At 34.6% G+C, this 19,035-nt stretch overlaps 1 protein-coding gene across 1 annotated transcript; it reads right to left on the minus strand.

Moving 5' to 3' along the window:
* Positions 1-9,592: 9,592 nt before the first annotated feature.
* On the minus strand, positions 9,593-17,850 carry LOC131664169 (uncharacterized). The gene is made up of 6 exons (XM_058935058.1): positions 17,579-17,850; positions 17,066-17,137; positions 16,749-16,971; positions 16,367-16,667; positions 12,988-13,193; positions 9,593-9,727 (listed from the first exon to the last, which is right to left on the minus strand). Exons 1-6 carry the CDS (start codon positions 17,848-17,850, stop codon positions 9,593-9,595), a joined length of 1,209 nt encoding a protein of 402 aa, XP_058791041.1.
* Positions 17,851-19,035: the final 1,185 nt, after the last annotated feature.

Raw genomic sequence — 19,035 nt, forward strand, 5'->3', positions numbered from 1 at the left:
GCTAATGTAATCATTAACGCCTTATCAATTGGTTGAGGAGATGGAAACTTTACAATCTTAGATATCTCATCCTTAACATGCTGTCCGAAATGTAATTCTATGGGAGCAAAGTTTGTACTATAATGGGTGGTAATATTTAGTAAATTTTCTATTGTTTTAACCGAGTCTATCCATGTTGTATGCTTTTTCACACAAAAAGTTCTAAAAAGGCGACCAATTTCCCGCATGACGCGCTCTGTAGGGTTAGACTGAGGATGGCGAATACTACTAAATAGTACTTTCACGCCTATTTCCTCCAATGGGTTTATCCATCGGTTTGAGGTAAACTGCGTGCCATTATCACTTAAAATCTTTTTGGGCTTGCCACATTCCGGTATATATTCTTTAATGATTTTATTGACTGAAGCCAAAGTTGTTGCTCTTTTCATAGGGTAGAGCCTCACAAGCTTTGAGAAAGCATCAAGTACGACGAACAAGTACTCCATTCCCCCCCGGGCGCGAGGGAGGGGTCCATAAAAATCCACGGTAACCAAGTCTGAAGGAAATTCAGAAGTCACAAGGTTATATGGACCCTCCATCGCGACCGACAGGTACTTAACTCGCTGACAGAGATCGCATGACAAGACGAAACTTTTTATATCTCGATGCATAAACCTCCAGTAATAAAATCGCTTCATATACGTAAGCGTCTTAAATACTCCCGGGTGACCAAGCTTCCTATGTGTATGCTCAATTAAACCTTGTTTCAAAACCAGTGGTATGACTATGCGAAAATTGCTGATTTTATTTTCACTGTGAAAAAGTATGTTTTCATATACATGGAAATTCTCACTCAATTTCTGATTTGTTTGTTTGTTCAAGCTATCTATTATATCTCTACAAACCCTATCAGTACTTTGCTCATTTTGCAAGTTTTTTAAAACTGATTTTAATGAGATATCACGATTGCTAATTGACAATATTAACAATGGAGAGATCTCATTTTCTAAATATGGCAGTGTAAATTGATTAAGCAGATTAATAAACAACCTATCACTGATTTGTGTACGAAATTTTCCATTTGGATTTCTACTGATAAAATCTGCCGCGACATTATCAACACCTTTGCAATACTTAATGTCAAACATATATTGTTGCAACAAAAGAGTCCACCTGATTAAGCGAGAGTTATGATAAACAGTGGATAACATAAAAATTAAGCCTTTATGATCCGTAACTATATCAAATCTAGTCCCAATCAGGTAACATCTAAATTTTGTCACCGAATACACAATTGCGAGCAACTCGATCTCAGTCGTCGTATATCGCGATTCCTCAGATGTGAGACAACGACTGGCTATGGACACAATACAGTGACTTTCATTCTCATCTAACTGATACAAAATACCGCCTATTCCCATCAAACTTCCGTCGCATTGTACCTTCAACTTAGCATTAGGATTTATGTGATTCAAACACACTGCATTCAAAAAGTTCTTTTTTAACTTCTCAAAATTTTCCGTATGCTTATCAGTTCAAATCCATAATGAGTCTTTTTTTAATAAATCGCGAAAAGGTGTAATATATGAATTATGTGCTATTATAAATCTTCTATAGTAGTTACACATACCAAAGAAAGATTGTAATTGATTTTGGTTTTCGGGCGGCTCAAAGTCAACTATCTCCCTTACTCTTTCAAGACTCGGCTCTATGCCTTTTGTATACAAACGAAACCCCAAAAACAATATTTCAGTTTGAAACAATTCAGTTTTATCAATTCTAACCGTAAAATTACTTTGAAGCAATTTTTGGAAAATAATTTGAAGGATTTGTACGTGTCTATTGAAACTCCTTGTTGCGACAACAGTATCATCAATATAAGTCTGCGAGTTTGTATAAATATCAAAAGGATCATCACAACAATTTTCATTTGAATCAACTAAAAATTTAAAATCTTGTGAAAGAGGAGTTAACATGGCTATGTTAAAAGCTCTTATAAGAGCGCTTCCAGCGGTTTTAACACCAAATGGCACTCTTATCCATTGATACATTTTTCCCTCAAATCTAAAAGCTGTCAACGGTCTCGAGTCCTTATGTAACATTACCTGCCAATAACTATTAGTTAAATCTATTTTTGAGAAAAATTTACATTCAAAAAATTGTTGCAACATTTCAGCTATAATTGGAGGAGATTCATGATCATCCTCTATACAATCATTTAACTGTCGTGCGTCTAGGCATATTCTAAGAGTTTTATCCGATTTCATAACTATCCTAATTGGATTACAATATTGACTAATAGCAGGCTCTATAATACTTTGATCCAACATCTCCTTAATAACAAGTGCAAGAGGTTTTCTAAATTCCAAAGGCACTGAATAATGTCTATTAATTTTCGGATTTGGTTTAGCTAATTTTAATTTATGTTCATAACCTATTGCACAACCTGTTTTGTTTGAGAAAAGTTTCTCATATTTATTCAATAATTGTCGGAAAACACTCTTTTCATTTTCGTTCAAATTCTTATTCAATAAAACTATGTTTTTAAATTTTTCATTAAGAGTCATACTATCGTTTTTACATAATATTTTATCTTTATCATTTTGATGGCAATCACTATTTATACATAATAAACTTTCTTCTGCTTGATTCATAAACATATTAATATTATACGTATTTATTTTTTCACTCGTTATAATTTCATTTATTTCATTATTTTTATTTTTATTTCGCGCTTCATTCTTATCTTCAAGCAGATAATTTGATTCATTTACATTATTAATTTGAAATTTTTCTTTATCTATTCGAACAATATGAATACACGTCACTTCATCTTTATTTGATAGTATGATTCTTTCTAAATCACATTTTTCAAATTTTATGATTTCAGATGGTATAATTTCATGTTTAATTCTAAGCTGTGTCTTCCAATAATCAATCACCAAACCAGCCCTTAAATTAAAATCATTTCCCAGAATAATATCAGTAGACAAAAAAGGCACAACTAGAAAATAATGTGCAATTTGAAAATTATGGATTTTTATGTGCAACAAAATTTGTTTTTTTATATTAGTTGATTTTTTTCCTATTGCTGTTGAGACAACTACATTTGAAACTGGAAGTTCTAATAATTCAAAGTCAATTTTTAATTTATTATAATAGTTTTCTGAAATAGCAGTAATTTGGCTCCCACTATCCACTAAACTCCAAACAGAGCTATTCAAAATATTAATCATAATGCGTGGTGAAGCAGGTATTCTTTTGTTTATGTTCTCAATTTGACCCTTATCATTAACTACTCCATATGATAAATCGTTTTCTAATTCGTGATATAGACGCATTGGCGGGTCAGAGTTCAATACGTCTATACTGAGTTTAAATTATTGTTTGAAACCTGATTATTATTATTATTATTCCCATTTTGATAGTTTGGCGGGGGATGTGATAGATCAGGCAAATTCATTGTAGCTTGATTCGAATTCAAACTCTGGCCGTGCAACCGACCATTAGAGTTTTGTAAACAATTACATTTATGATGATCCTCATACGGACCCTGAAAATGATTACGATCTCTATTTACGCGACCACGACCTCTACCATAACGACCACGATTTCTACTTTGATTAGCGTACATACTTTGTACTTTAAAATTTTGCCAATCTTGTTGTTGATTATTTTGATTGTTTTTATAGTTATTAAATTGATTTTTCCTTTCCATGAAAAGAGTGTCAAGAGTCGACAACGTGGCAACAATTGAATTCGAATCATCACAAGCAACTGAAGCTAAAGATTGTCGAGCCTGATAGGGCATTTGTAATACTATATTATGATTCATCTCAAAATCTGACATAGGTGGCATTAAAAACTTTGCTTGTTTTCTTTGTGCAAAAAAGTAAGACTGCAAATTTCCATCTCTCTCTTTGCTAAATTTTCTCGATAACCATTTACTTTTAATTTTTACTTGAATAGGAATAGTATAAAATTTTTTAATAAAAGCAACCTTGAACGACGGGTAATCCGAAAAGTCAGGTTGTAGTTCATACCAATCGCGCGCTTTACCGTGAAGAATAACACCTACAATATTTATTTTTCTATTTTCAAAAATTTGTTTGAAACGAAAATATCGTTCGAGTCCGTCCAAAAACTCAAGGGGATTTTGAGTATCCTCGTCAGAAAACTCAGGGATTTTAACATCAATATGATTTGTACCTGAATTTCCCAAAATCGCCAAAACGTCCGCAAGCACATCACCCCGTTCGTTGTTCGATCGTTGCGCATCTTGAGGTATAGACTGTGGCGGAGCGACAATGTTTTCAGATTGATTTTCATGCAGAACACGAGCAGCGTCCAGCTCTCGCTGTAGCTGATCTACCTGCTCGACCAGGCCGTTGGCTCTCTCGAACTCAACATTTACAAGCCGCTCTAAACGTGCCACTTCATCGCGATGCCTTTGCGCTTCCTCGCGCTGCCTCTGCTCCAAGCGTGGGTCATCGGGTACAACATTCATTGTTGACTTGTTCTTTCTCGTTCGTTTGGAAAACAAAATAGAATTAGGAAATATTTTCGTTGTCTTTCTTCCAGACCTTGTCACATAGTTCAAATCGTCAGCCATTCATTTTATTAAAATTACGTGAGTTACATAACCGTTGGGTGCCAATGTAAAGTTATTTTATTTGATATAAATATATATAAAAGAGAAAATGATATAAAAGATAAATTAGTTAACTTAAAATAGTTAAGTCGGTAGAGCAAGACTCGGGCAATCAGATTGAACCAAATAACAAGAAATGAAGTTTATTAGAATTTAAATCAGAACTTATAAAACTATTTATTTAGTTAAAATCAATAAATGAAACATGCTTACACTCTCCCGGTGAGACCTGAGATGTATAGATTAAAATCAAAACATTTCCATATTTAACATTCAAACTACGGTTCGTCAACTCGGATACATAATAAAAGATTAGCTCACACTAAGGTGCTCATGGTTCTTCGCTCGCAATGCTCGGTTCTTCTATGCCACACATCTGTCGATGAATATTGAATATTTATAGCTGCCAAGTAATCTCAAAACTGAGAAGAAAAGCGAAACTTGGCTTGCCTCGTCACAATTCCCAATATAGGAGGTAATCACTAAACTGCACTAGTATATCTTGCAACACAAGCAGTGAAATTATCTTGATCCCAGAGCGGATTCTGTCGCAGAAGATAGCCGTTGGAATGTCGTCAAATAGTTGTAAGTCAGAAGGTCCCGCCTTCTGTGATGTTTCTCGCTGAGTGGCAACCGAGCAAAGGAGAGCGAGCAGCGTTAGAGAGGGGCTTATATAATAGAGCGCGTACATGGAACGACTCCCCACTTACTTACTTACACAAAATTTGAGTAATTCAAATTGATGCGTTACAATGGCCTCTAAATTTTTGCAATGCTTAGCAAGGTGCCCTTCCTCTTTACATAAAAAGCAAGTTAGGTTTTCGGCTGACAGGTATATCCAAAAAACTGTGTTGTCGAATTCGATTGAGAGAGAGCCTTGAATTTTTTGTACATCTTCCGGTTTGACGTAGATTTGTCTCCTAAAGCTTAGAACGTGTGCAAGTCCGGCATCAGACATGCCTGCACGAATGAACGACATCTGTGATACAGGATGAATTCCTAGCTTTTCAAGTTCTTCTAGAATGCGTTCATTAGGAATGATTGGGCATACATTCGAAATAATTATCCGTTTGGCCTTTGACATCAAGGCTCTGATCGGTAGGCTGTGAGTTTCTATGTTTACTTTAGTCGGCGTGTCAGTGAGTTTTTCTACTAATTCTTTGCTGCTCAAATACAGACATACTCTACCATGAGAAATACGCGAAACAAATTTAATATTATTCACTTGAATTAGTTTGCCGATTGCACGCGCGTAATCTTGTATGGAAAGTCCTTCTACTGAGTCTAGTACAATTGCTTGTTCTCTTGTGGGGTATTGTATACTTTGAGCCTTTTGTGCGTAGGTTTGTTTACGTTGAGCTTGGGAAGACTGAAGGTTTGAGGCTGCCATTTTGAGTGTTGCGAGTGCTTCTCTTAATAGAAACACACACAAATACTCTTCTAATCACTCTCTCTGTCTCACTTACACTTCACTGCGAAGAAGAGAGAAAAAGAAAGAAACACATTTGCAATGAAGAACCAACAAACATTAACGTAGTGCTAAACGCGTAACTCGCGATGATAACTCGCTCGAGAGAACTCGCAGGCACGTCCGTTCTGCTCGGCGTCTCTAGCCGAACTCGAAAAAAGTGTCAGCTATTAAAATTTTCTATCGGACATGCTTGATTCTTATTTGTTATCGTTTGACGAGTGTTGCCGGATTAGCATAATTGTTTCGTTGGTCAGAGTTTATGTGATTATTAAGTGCCGATTATTCGTGTTATAGATCGAAGCGGTTAATAATTCATGAACGCTACGACGCGACGCAACGCGCAGCAGGGACAAATGTGTAACAGGAAGTTGCCGGAAATGCTTATTATCGCGGGATACATATTGTTGCTTTTCTATGGTTCACGTGTATGTGCGTATGGTACATTGTTGCCCAGTGTACAGAAAAACGTACTTTGGGATAAATGCTAATTGTTTATGCATCACGTGTTTTCCGTGCGTATAACGTTGTAGACCGTAAGATGTTTAGCGTTATAGAACGTATAAAATTTGCAGGCCCAGGAAACACTTTTTTATTGTTGGTTTCTGATAGAAACTATCTACGAATATAGTGCTTTCAAGGCACAAGCGGTTTCTACATTAAGTTGTTTTTCAAAATCTGACGTTCATACGCTAGCTTTCTATCTTGGACAAAAATCTACTTTACTTGATTTTGTTTAACTTATTGTTTTCCATTCAAAACTCATTTCGATCTGAATTCTGAATCTAACTACATCAAGTATGTTTCATTACTAAGCTCAAAAATGGTCATTTTGCTTGAAAACCGTTTTAAAAATATTTAAAAATTCGTATTTAAATGTTTAAAGTCACATTGACGAAATAGAAAGCTGACAAATTACAAGTTTTGCTAAATAAACCATTTATTCCATACAATTAGTCAACTCTATTTATAGTGTATAATTTGAAGGATTTGGTCTTTGTATAGTGAAATTAACGTTTAAATTCTTTTATCGTTGAAAATACTTGCTAGGAAGAAAGCCACTTTAATTTTAGGTAATAGAACTAAACATTTCCGAGCTTACAAACTCTTAGGAGTAATACCGTCTTTAAGACACATGATATGAAAAACATGAAAAATGAGAATTGGAATTGTCTCAAAAGTTACAACATTCTTCTTTATTTAAGAATTTCGAGAACAGTATATGTCATTTTAAGAGAATGAATTTAAAGACGTTTTTTTTAATGCAGATTTTTTTTACTGAGAAGGTCTATCATTTAGAGTTTGATTTTAAGGATACCAGACGTTTTCTTCAAATATAATGTGCCATTCAACTTAAACTTGGGGTTCAACTTGGCATTTTATAACCTTCTATTAATTACGTACAATAGTTTTCAAAATCCAATCTAAACTCTTTTCTACGAAAATTGTTCAAAGCCAATTTCTAGTCAGTCATATTTGGACAACTAGAAAAAAAATCACCAGCTTGGTTCCAATTATCCGTCATCGTCGTCGCTTTGTGTACTCATTCTAGTCCAGTCATTCTGGTATATTGATCTATATTTTTTGCGGACAGCGAGATTTTTTTTTGATTCGACGCGGAATAACACGTAGATAATCGGAAAAATAGTTTTGAACATTATTTTATTAATAATTTATTGCAAAAAATCGGCACTTTTTTTAGTTATTCGCTTATATCTTTTTTCCGAATTATCCTATCGAGATAAGCTTAACGGCATTCGATTTCTGAGATGATTCTACATGAGGATAAGCATGTTTGGAAATTAAATTTTTTTTTTTAATAACAATATCTTGGGTTGTTTCCAAAGTTGCTAAAAAAAAGAAACGCTTGTATTTTGTTTAATTTTCAATAAATTTTTTTGATACTTTCAGGATCAATACACTTTTTTTGTTGATCTTTGCTTGCTTGCTCTAGTTGTCTCCAAGCGCGACCAGCATAAAACGAAAGGATTTGATGCGTCGTTTTTGGGCATACCGCGGTGATTTACTTGGAATCGGTTTGATGTTGCCATTTCGATTCGTTTTTGATAAATAAAGAATCTTTCTGGAGTGAAATAAATATGAGCTTATTTCGTGTGCTGCATATTTTATGGAATATAAAGAATGTAACGGTAACACAACGGAATAAAGTTGTTTTCACGTGAAATCATTCTGTGTGCAATAAAGAAATGCAGGCGGATAGCGACGAGCGGAAAACCAAAAGGAATATCCGTTGTTTGATTCCGTGAATTCGTCTACCCTCCCCTGTGTCTGTGTGGGTCTCTCTCTCGCCCACGCACACTAACGTGTACTTTGTCCCTCTTACATACACTTCGGCTTCCCCTCCCGTTCTCTACGCTACTGTAAGTATCCTCTGTCGCGCGCTTGCCCGCGTGCATCATTTCGATTGTAGGATTTTTTTGTCATACGCTTTTAATCTATCTAAGTTTTATAAATACTAAATGCAGCTTTTTATTACTCCTACAGTATGGAATTAGCGTGCTCCCTCTCTAACGATATGACCTTTCCAATCGTATTTATACAATTTTTTCAAGGAAAGAATTATACATATATTTGTTTATATAATTTTTATAATTTTTATTAAATTTGTTTATATAATATTTAACGAATTATATTTTATTATTATTTCTGCGTAATCCAAAATAAGAAACTATTCACAAGGCGCAAAATAATATATTTATCACATTTTATTGCGGTAGTTGAAAATTGTACGTGAGACAAACCTGTCGAACGATCGGACTACTTCTATTTTATAGGAATTGTAATAAAAAACAAAAACAAAAATACAATCATTCGCTGACACTTATAGGACTTGAGATATAATTCACTTAAAAGAATCCTTATTTTTCGCGTGTTTTGTTCACTTATTTTTTAATAATTAGAGAAGCCAGTTTAAAATACAAAAATATAACATAAAATAAATATATAAAATATAATATAAATTATAATTAGAATACAAGGCTATTTTATATATTATTAGCGATCCATTTTTTCAATTTCTTTTTTCCTAGTATCTTGCGCTAAGTTCGATTTTCGAAAAATGTGTAACCAATTACTCTAAAATAAATATCTAAAGAACAATCGTATACAAGTCGAAAAAAATTAATTGTTCAATTGATTTCATTAATTAAATCAATCTTTTTTTTTAATGTAAATTATTTATTTATTTATTTATTTATTTATTAACCAGAGTGACATACATTAACATATTAATAACATACATACACTTTACATAATATGTAATCCAGCAGAGGAATTTCTTCCTGTTCGCTCGTCCGGCATAGAAATACATAATATAAATTAAAACTAACTTAAAACTAAAATTTAGATACAATGAAATTTTACTCATTTATTTATTCCGCTTAGGCTACATTAGCTAAATCTGATGTAGCAAGCAGAAAAAAATTGCACTTATATATTTTGTCACAAATTGCCAGTCTCTATTTAACATTTGTTTAGCTGTTGTGTAGTATCCTGTAGTCGCATTTTTCAAGTAATTGTCTGGATATAATTTTGCAATTCATTTTGTTGTCCATATCTGATTTTTCATTATCCATTTTCGTAGTTCCTTCTTCCTGGTAGTTGTTTTGCTAATAGTTTTAAGATTATTTGGTAGTTTATTAAAAAGCATAATTGCTCTTATGTAGCTATTTTTTATGCTGACTGTAAGCGATCTTTTCGGATGTTGTAATGTAGCAAATCTAGTTCTTTTACCTTTTTGTGTATATTCTTTGCTGAAAGTGTCATAATGGAATAATAGGCATTCAAGTGAAAAACATTGATCAAGATTGAGAGGGTAATTGTCTATAATAAAATGATTTTTGTGTATAATTTTTAATATTCTATTTTGAAGATTTTGGATAACCTTAACCCATTAAAGCCCACGCTAAGACTGGTTGAGATAGCGACAAACAAACTGTGCTATCTTTTGCATAAGTGAAAAATAAAATATACGTATTTTTTTTTATGTTATTTTCAATTGTTTATAACAAATTATTTAAACAAATTACAAAAAAATTCATAATTATCAAAATCTAAATGCGGGAATCGATTCTGGAGGTGAAATCAAGACGAAAACCTATATAACACTTTTTTGTCAGAATTCAATTTGTTAGTGTAACGTAGGAATAAACAATTGCATGTTGGGGAGAAAAAGTGACCATGTCAAGTCCCAAGCAAAATCTATCTGGAATAGCAAAAAATAAACTGTGCTATCCTTTGCATAAGTGAAAAATAAAATATATATATTTTTTCTTATGTCATTTGCAATTGTTTATAACAAACTATTTAAACAAATTATAAAAAAATTTATAATTTTCAAAATCTGAATGCGGAAATCGATTCTGGGGGTAAAGTTTAGACGAAAACCTATATAACACTTTTCTGTCAGAGGCCAATTAGTTATTGTAATGAAGGAAGAAACATTCGGCCTCCTGAGAGTGTTTCAAAAAATCGTATAAAATGAAGCTAATTATTGTATTTATCCATCAATATTGGCATGAATTATTGTAAATATAATCGGTGGGATTGAATTATTGTTCATTGCCATATCCTTCTTTATGACTTTTGCAAACAGGCATAGAACATTTCTCACAATACCATTCCGTTCTTGTCCGACATGTTGAAATTCCACATTTCCTAAGACTCCCATGTTTCATCACGTGTTCTTGGGATGAAGTTTCACTCTGTTTCTGTCGTTTGGGGGGACGTTTGGAAGATAACTTGTCAATATAATATTCACAAACTTCTTGAACAATATCTTTGGAACCTTTTCTTTCGTCTGGATGTAACTTATTGTAAATCACTGTAGCGTTTGCTAAGGATGCTTGGATGAGCCGTAATACAAGGCACCATGTCCATTTCTTACTTCGAATTGTAGGCATCAAAGCATTACAGTGTTGATCATGTAGATCGACGTCACCCATGTGTTCATTATACATAGAGAAACAATGAGGAAAAAGAATAGATTTTTTCGATGATTCCTGCCATCTCTGCATTTCAACTTTTGGTTCATTTCCATATTTCGAAGAGAGAATCGATACTGGTTTTGAGTCCATAACTGTAATATAATTCAATTTTGAATTCACTTCATGCATTGAAATAGTGTATCCTCTTTTAGCTTTTGATCTATTGATAAATTATAGTCAAAGAAACCAAATTGCATACAATTCTCACGAAACATATCATACAGAGTTCTAACCTTCCAGACTTTATCATTTTGATCAGTTTCTTGAAGTTTATAGAATCGTATGTTCTTTTTTATGGCAACGAAATTATTTCTAGACATAAGTTCCGCAATTACTGGACACTGAAGTATTCGCTTTTTTGACCAGTAATCACGAATACTTTTTCTAGAATTGAAGATAGTAATCATTATGATTGTAATAAATTTTTCTAGATCATCCATACATAAATCAAAATGATTTTCAGAAGTGGCTTCAATGATATGGTTTTTCATTGATTTCGAAAAGAAAACCTCAAACAACTCAAAAGCATTTTTGGATTGCAATGATGAAATAGGTGAAATATTGAAGTTGCTCTCGACATGCGGAGAAATATCATTCAAAGCATCATTTTTCCAACTGTACTTATGATTCGGTTCCAACAATTTCTGAGTACTTGTGTATGTACTTTTAACATGTTCGTAAGAACCTGATGGTAATTCATTTGATAATGTATCTTCATTTGGATCACCGTCCGAATCTCCATCTGAACTTTCATATTCATTAGGAATGAATGCTATATCAATATGTTGACCTTCATCACTATCAGAATCTTCAACTAAATTTGGTAGATCGCTAATTCTCTGTCTCGGCATTATCAGTAACGTTACCAATTTAGAACAAAATAAAAACTAAAAGTTTTCCGAAATTATTATTTCAAAGAATAGATCCAATGTATAAATGTTTTCAACCGTTAGCCCGCCACTCAAACGTGATCTCTAACACGGAAGGATTTACGAAATGAAATAAACTTATCCAATTACAGTATAAGATCTCAAAATTTATCAGTAAAAAATACTGATATGATTCCAGATATCATGTGTGAGAATGAAAACACTTATTTGTCAATAGTTTATTTCTACATAAAGATATCAAATTGAACTCTGACAAAAAAGTGTTATACAGGTTTTCATCTCAATTTTATCCCCCGAATCGATTTCCGCATTCAGATTTTGAAAATTATGAATTTTTTTGTAATTTGTTTAAATAATTTGTTATAAACAATTGCAAATGACATAAGAAAAAATATATATATTTTATTTTTCACTTATGCAAAGGATAGCACAGTTTATTTTTTGCTATTCCAGATAGATTTTGCTTGGGACTTGACATGGTCACTTTTTCTCCCCAACATGCAATTGTTTATTCCTACGTTACACTAACAAATTGAATTCTGACAAAAAAGTGTTATATAGGTTTTCGTCTTGATTTCACCTCCAGAATCGATTCCCGCATTTAGATTTTGATAATTATGAATTTTTTTGTAATTTGTTTAAATAATTTGTTATAAACAATTGAAAATAACATAAAAAAAAATACGTATATTTTATTTTTCACTTATGCAAAAGATAGCACAGTTTGTTTGTCGCTATCTCAACCAGTCTTAGCGTGGGCTTTAATGGGTTAATTCTACCAGAATAGGCTCCTCCCCATGCAATAATTCCATATGACCTAATACTGTGAAAAAGTGCATAATAAATAATGTTCAGTGTTTCCTTATTCATTATTTGGGATAATTTGTATAGAACATATGTTAAATACTTAGTTTTTTTATAAACATTTTGTAGGTGTAGGTCCCATTTCATATTACTATCGAATGTGACTCCTAGGTATTTAATGTTTTCTACTCTATGGATTAAATTGCCGCTAATTTCTATTTTGAGATTTTTTGGTGTACTGTTACAGTTATTTCTGAATTCCATATATGCTGTTTTGTCTATGTTCAATGATAGTTTATTTAGTGCTAGCCAAGTTTCTACTATTTCAAGATTTTTATTCATGTTGATTTCAGTTTCTTTCCAATTTTTTCCATTTGCTATGATTGCTGTGTCATCTGCGAAAGAGAGGATTTAGTCGTCTGATATTGCACATAATAAATCGTTAATATACATTAGAAATAGTAACGGCCCTAGTATTGTTCCCTGGGGAACACCCATTTTTATAGTTAATTTGCTGCTAGTTGTATTATTTACTTTGACACATTGTTTGCGGTTGTTTAGGTAACTTTTGATGAGATTGTAGGCACTGCCTCTTAGCCCATAATTGTACAATTTTTTTAATAAAATCTTATGGTCAACAGTGTCGAAGGCTTTGGCCAAATCTAAAAAGGTAATGGCTATGGGTTCACTAGAGTCAAGTTGCTTATATATGATATTTGATATGAAGTTTAAGGCATGTTTCGTGCTTCTGTTTTTGCGGAAACCAAACTGATACGTGGAAATTAAATTGCAGCTGTCTATGAATAGTGATAATCTGTTATGTATTATTTTTTCAAATATCTTTGCTATATTCGAGATGAGAGATATCGGTCTGTAATTGTTTATCAAAAATTTTTCTTTAGATTTGTGAAGAGGTATGATTTCAGCTTCTTTCAAGGCTTCTGGCCATATTTCTTTAACAATGCATTTATTTATGATGTCTGCTATGGGTATTGAAATATATTCCTGTAATGCTTTTAGCACGCTTGAATTTATTCCGTTAACTCCTCCGTTTTTATTCTGCATTTTGTTTATTATTTTTTTGATATCTAGTCCATTTGTAAGATTTAGAAATATGCTTTTCGGATTCATATCTGGTAGGTGAATAGTTTGATTTTGAGGCGTAATTATATTATTGCTGATATTTGTTCCTATATTACAGAAAAATTCATTCATTTTATTTGCAATTACTTCAGGATCAGTTATTTTAATATTGCTATCCATTATATGATTGACATTGTTGCTTTTCTTTACATTTCTGCCAATTTTATTGTTAATGATTGTCCATAATTTTTTTGGATTTTGTTGTGCTTCTTGTATAATATTTTTATTATATCTTTCTTTTGCATTTTTGATTAAGTTTTCAAGAGTCTTGATATAAGTTTTATAATTGTTTTTTTTTCCATGTCTGTATGATCATTTTTCCAGATTTTATATAGTTTTTCCTTGGTTTTGCATGAGATTATTATACCTTTAGTAATCCAATTTTTTCTTGGTATCGAATTTTTGTTATTTTTGTTATGTGGTTGCTTTTTAACTGCATTATCTATGCAGTGTTTTATTTTGAGTATTAGGTTATTTGTTGCTTGATTTGGGTCTTCTATTTCGTGAATTGAATTCCAGTTGATTTCTTTCGCATTGCTTTGTAGTTGTCGATAATTAATTTGTATAATTTTAGATGAAAGGTTTTTTGTTTTAGGTATAGTGGCAAAAGTCATGATTAAAGGATAATGATCATTGAATGGAACGTTGAGATTAATTGTTTTGTAATCCATTTTATCAAGTTTTATGAATAAATTATCAATGCAAGTACCTTTGTTATTATTATCGGGTGATGGTCTTGTAATACTACTGAAGCCTGGATGGTATCTATTTTCCATTAGTAACTGTAAAAATTCTTGATCCCATAAGTCCTGATTTATTGTATCACAATTAAAATCACCTATGAGTATGGCATTGTTTTTCCTGGTATACTGTGTTATATATTGTTTAATCGAGAGTATGAAGTCTGGTTTAAGTAGGTCATGTGATCGATAAATTGATGCTAAGGTAATCATTTTCCCGTTTTGTAGTTGTAATTTTGTATGTAGTATTTTTAGATTATTTATTTGTACTATTTCTGTAGTTTCCACTATGTCATCCCGGATGTAGATTACTACTCCGTCTGATTTATTAATATGGCTATGATTATAATATATATTGTATCCTTCTATGTTGTATAGCAAATAATGTTGAAGATTCCACGTTTCTGAGCAGATTATGGCACTTGGTTTCTTATGAAAGTAGGTAAACTAGAGGGGCATCAACTCAGAGGGGTACTAGCTCACTGAGTTGAAGCGTGTGAGTTGAGGTGTGTGCATATTCACCTCATCCCCCCCCCCCTCCCGATCGGCCCGTGCACTGTCGATTCACCCCCCCCCCTCCTACTGAGTTATACCGATGCGTTCTACGCACTCCCCCTCCCCTACTGAGTTGATCTGATGTGGCGTATACCGGTGCGTTCTACGCACTCCCCCCCCCCCCCTCCCCTACTGAGTTGATCTGATGTGGCGTATACCGGTGCGTTCTACGCACTCCCCCTCCCCTACTGAGTTGATCTGATGTGGCTTGATCTGATGTGGCGTGCGTTCTCTGCATTTCCCCCTCTCCCACTGATTTGATTCCTATGCACTACGCGCGTGTTCTGTGTTACGCGTTTTGATTGTTTTATTGTGTGTGTGTGTGTGTGTGTGTGTGTGTGTGTGTGTGTGCGCGTGTGCGCGCGTGTGTTAAAAATTTTTAGATTTATCTGAAAAAAAACGGACGGATCGGGGGATCGAACGCGCGTCCTCCGGATCCGCAGGCCGATGCTCTACCGCTAGAGCTACAGCCACTGTTACCACGGGCAATACCGTATTGTGTATACTGGCTACACACGCGATTGATATGTGGGGGGGGGGGCGGCGGCGCCGGCGGCTGCTGCTGCTGCTGCTGGGGAGGGCCCAAGCGCTAATACAATAAATTTTAATAAATGTTATAAATAGATATTTATTATATAGATATATTATTAATAATTATTTATAAGAAAAGACATTGTTATTAATAATTATTTATTATATAACAAAATATAAAAAATCTACAAAAAATACAAAAAATGTACAAAAAAAATACAAAAAAATGTACAAAAATGTATAAAAAACTAACGCCTAGTTTTCGCCATCATCATTATCATCGGCGGCGTCGTCGTCGTCGGCGTCGTCGTCGTCGTCGTCGTCGTCGTCGTCGGCGTTGTCGTCGTCGTCGTCGTCGTCGTCGTCGCCGTCGTCGCCGTCGGCGTCGTTGTCGTCGTCGTCGTCGTCGTCGTCGCCGTCGTCGCCGTCGGCGTCGTTGTCGTCGTCGTCGTCGTCGTCGTCGCCGTCGTCGCCGTCGTCGTCGTCGTCGTCGGCGTCGTCGTCGTCAGCGGTGAAAAATTTTGCTATTTTGTACCGCGGGGCGCCGTCGACGGTTTCGTCCGTGACGCGCAGGCGCTTTTTCCCCGCGATGCGGAGACTCTGCATGAGCGCCGTTGTGGATAATTCCGCGGGCGATCTAGAAAGCTGCCTACTCAACGGAGCTGGCGACGGCGACCGAGAAGGCTGGCGCACAGCGGGGGAATCTTCGGGACTGCTCGACCGTGATGCGAATAATCTTCGCACCACCTGTCTGACCGGCCCGTTCCGATCGACGTGCCGCCTGCTGCCGCGCTGCGGTGGTGATTCCACCCACTGCGGCTGCCGACTGCAGCGACCAGCGACGCAGTGTGCGCACTCCCAGCCCCCGCATACTGGCATGGTGTTGTTGTGATCGCCGACCTGCAACAAAAAAATGAAAAAAAACTTAGAACATACTACTGCCGATTACAAAAAAAAGAAAAGAGAAAAAAAGAATCATACCTGTTCTCGTTGGCGGCAGGACGTCTCTTGTATCGCTGGTGGTGAAACTAAGTTCACCAAGAGCGGCTGTTGTGGCGTTGTGATGTCGATCATCATCACGGGTGCTCCTCGAGGCGTCACCAGGTCGACGCATGTCACGCGTCGTGATGGTGGTGGTGGTGGTGGTCGACGCGAGACAATCACCTCGCAGACCATCTCCACGTCGTCGTCGTCGTCATCAGACCTGCAAAAAAAAAAAAAAAAAAAAAAAAAAAGATTCTTTATTTTGAAAAAAAATCGTTTCATATATCTATCTGTATAATAAATATTCAACTTACACATTCACCGTTGAAGATGATCGGGAGCATGGAGACGGTGGCGGTAATTGGAGTGGCGCTGTCCGATGCGTGCTGTAATCGGAAACACTTATATTTATATTATGCCGATAACGCGACTACGACGACGAAAACCGGACATCGCAAAATAAGAAATTTTAAGTACGCGAGAGAAAAGAATGTTAAATTTAAAATTGGAGTATATACTCTCTCTCATATACACACGTACATACATATTATATAACGAATAATACTTTTACATTAATAAATTGATAAATTATCTATATAAAATTTTATCAATTTATTAATACAATATTATTAGATATATAATTGTGTTATTAGTATACAGAAAAAAAAAGAACAGAACCTCTTTTTTTAATTTAAGAACATATATGCTCTTATTATTTTTAAAAAATTTATGTATAACTAATAACATTTTATTAGTATAATGGTATTAATTATAAAAAAACAGAATGAGAGAGAGAGGGTAAAAGAGAATGAAAAAAATGTACTTACAATATTGAAGGTGGAGGTGTCAGCGGCATCCGAATGGTTGCCGCTTCGTGGATGTCGTCGTCGTCGTTCCTCCTCCTCGGCGAAGGTGTTCGCGGCTGCTCGACGACGACTTCGTCCACCGCTGCTTCTTGCACCGGTAAACCGATCAATCCGAAGACTTCATCTTCGGAAAGATCGATGTCCTCGCCCAACGCCTCGATCGCTTCATTAAGTGCGTCTTGCCACGACGCATCGTCCAAGGAAAACAAATTTTCCACCCGTTCTTCACTCATTTTACTAAACACTTCACAACTCCACGACAAAAAAATCACAATGACGTATCGTTGCAAGGCGTTCGAATTTTTATTCATCTTTTGAAACACTAGCCGCGTTTCGGTCATTGGTCGAAGATTTGGGAGTAGGGATGCGAGATACGCGACAGCACTGATTTTGTCGCACGCATAAGACAATCATAATTAGTGGTGGGAGTAGCTAATGAAAATGTGATTAGTGCGGAGAAGAGACGCCAATGTGTATTAATATAGGATCGCGATAGCGCGTACGCTCTTTATTTCTCACGCAACGGACGAAGAGTAGGTGGTGGCAAGCCGTTGGCAGTGACAAGTTGCAGCGAACGAACGATCGGCCCTTTTCTGGGCCACTTTTTTTTTTTTTTTTTTTTTTTTCAAGTTGACGAAGCTGTACAATCCCGACAGTTAATCGATATCATGATCAATTTAAAACAGCACTTTTCAGTGCTAAATTTTCAATAAAAAAATTTATATTATTTTTTTATAAAGCAGCACTTTTCAGTGCTATTCAAACGTATGGTTAAATATAACATAGACTAACTATTTGTTTAATAAAAAAACTTATATAATTTTTTTAAAAAATCAGCACTTTTAAGTGCTATTCAAACGTATGTGCAAATATATCGTAGCCGCAAAGGTAAGTACTAAAACAATAACAATTTGAAATTACGAATAAATTCAACCTTGTGTTTTTCTTTATTCTTACCCCCACCCCTCCCATTTTCAGCGAAACAAGCAGGTAAGTATAAGGTAAGTATTTTTTCCCTTTTCTGGGCCACTTTTTTTTGCAGTGCTAAATTTTCAATAAAAAAAATTTATATTATTTTTCTATAAATCAGCACTTTTAAGTGCTATTCAAACGTATGTGCAAATATATCAGTGCTAAATTTTCAATAAAAAAAAATTTATATTATTTTTTTATAAATCAGCACTTTTCAGTGCTATTCAAACGTATGGTTAAATATAACATAGACTAACTATTTGTTTAATAAAAAAAACTTATATAATTTTTTTTTAAAATCAGCACTTTTAAGTGCTATTCAAACGTATGTGCAAATATATCGTAGCCGCAAAGGTAAGTACTAAAACAATAACAATTTGAAATTACGAATAAATTCAACCTTGTGTTTTTCTTTATTCTTACCCCCACCCCTCCCATTTTCAGCG

This window comes from Phymastichus coffea, unplaced genomic scaffold, assembly GCF_024137745.1.
Source record: "Phymastichus coffea isolate CEN01 unplaced genomic scaffold, Cenicafe_Pcof_1.1 PCOF00042, whole genome shotgun sequence".
Lineage (NCBI taxonomy): Eukaryota > Metazoa > Arthropoda > Insecta > Hymenoptera > Eulophidae > Phymastichus > Phymastichus coffea.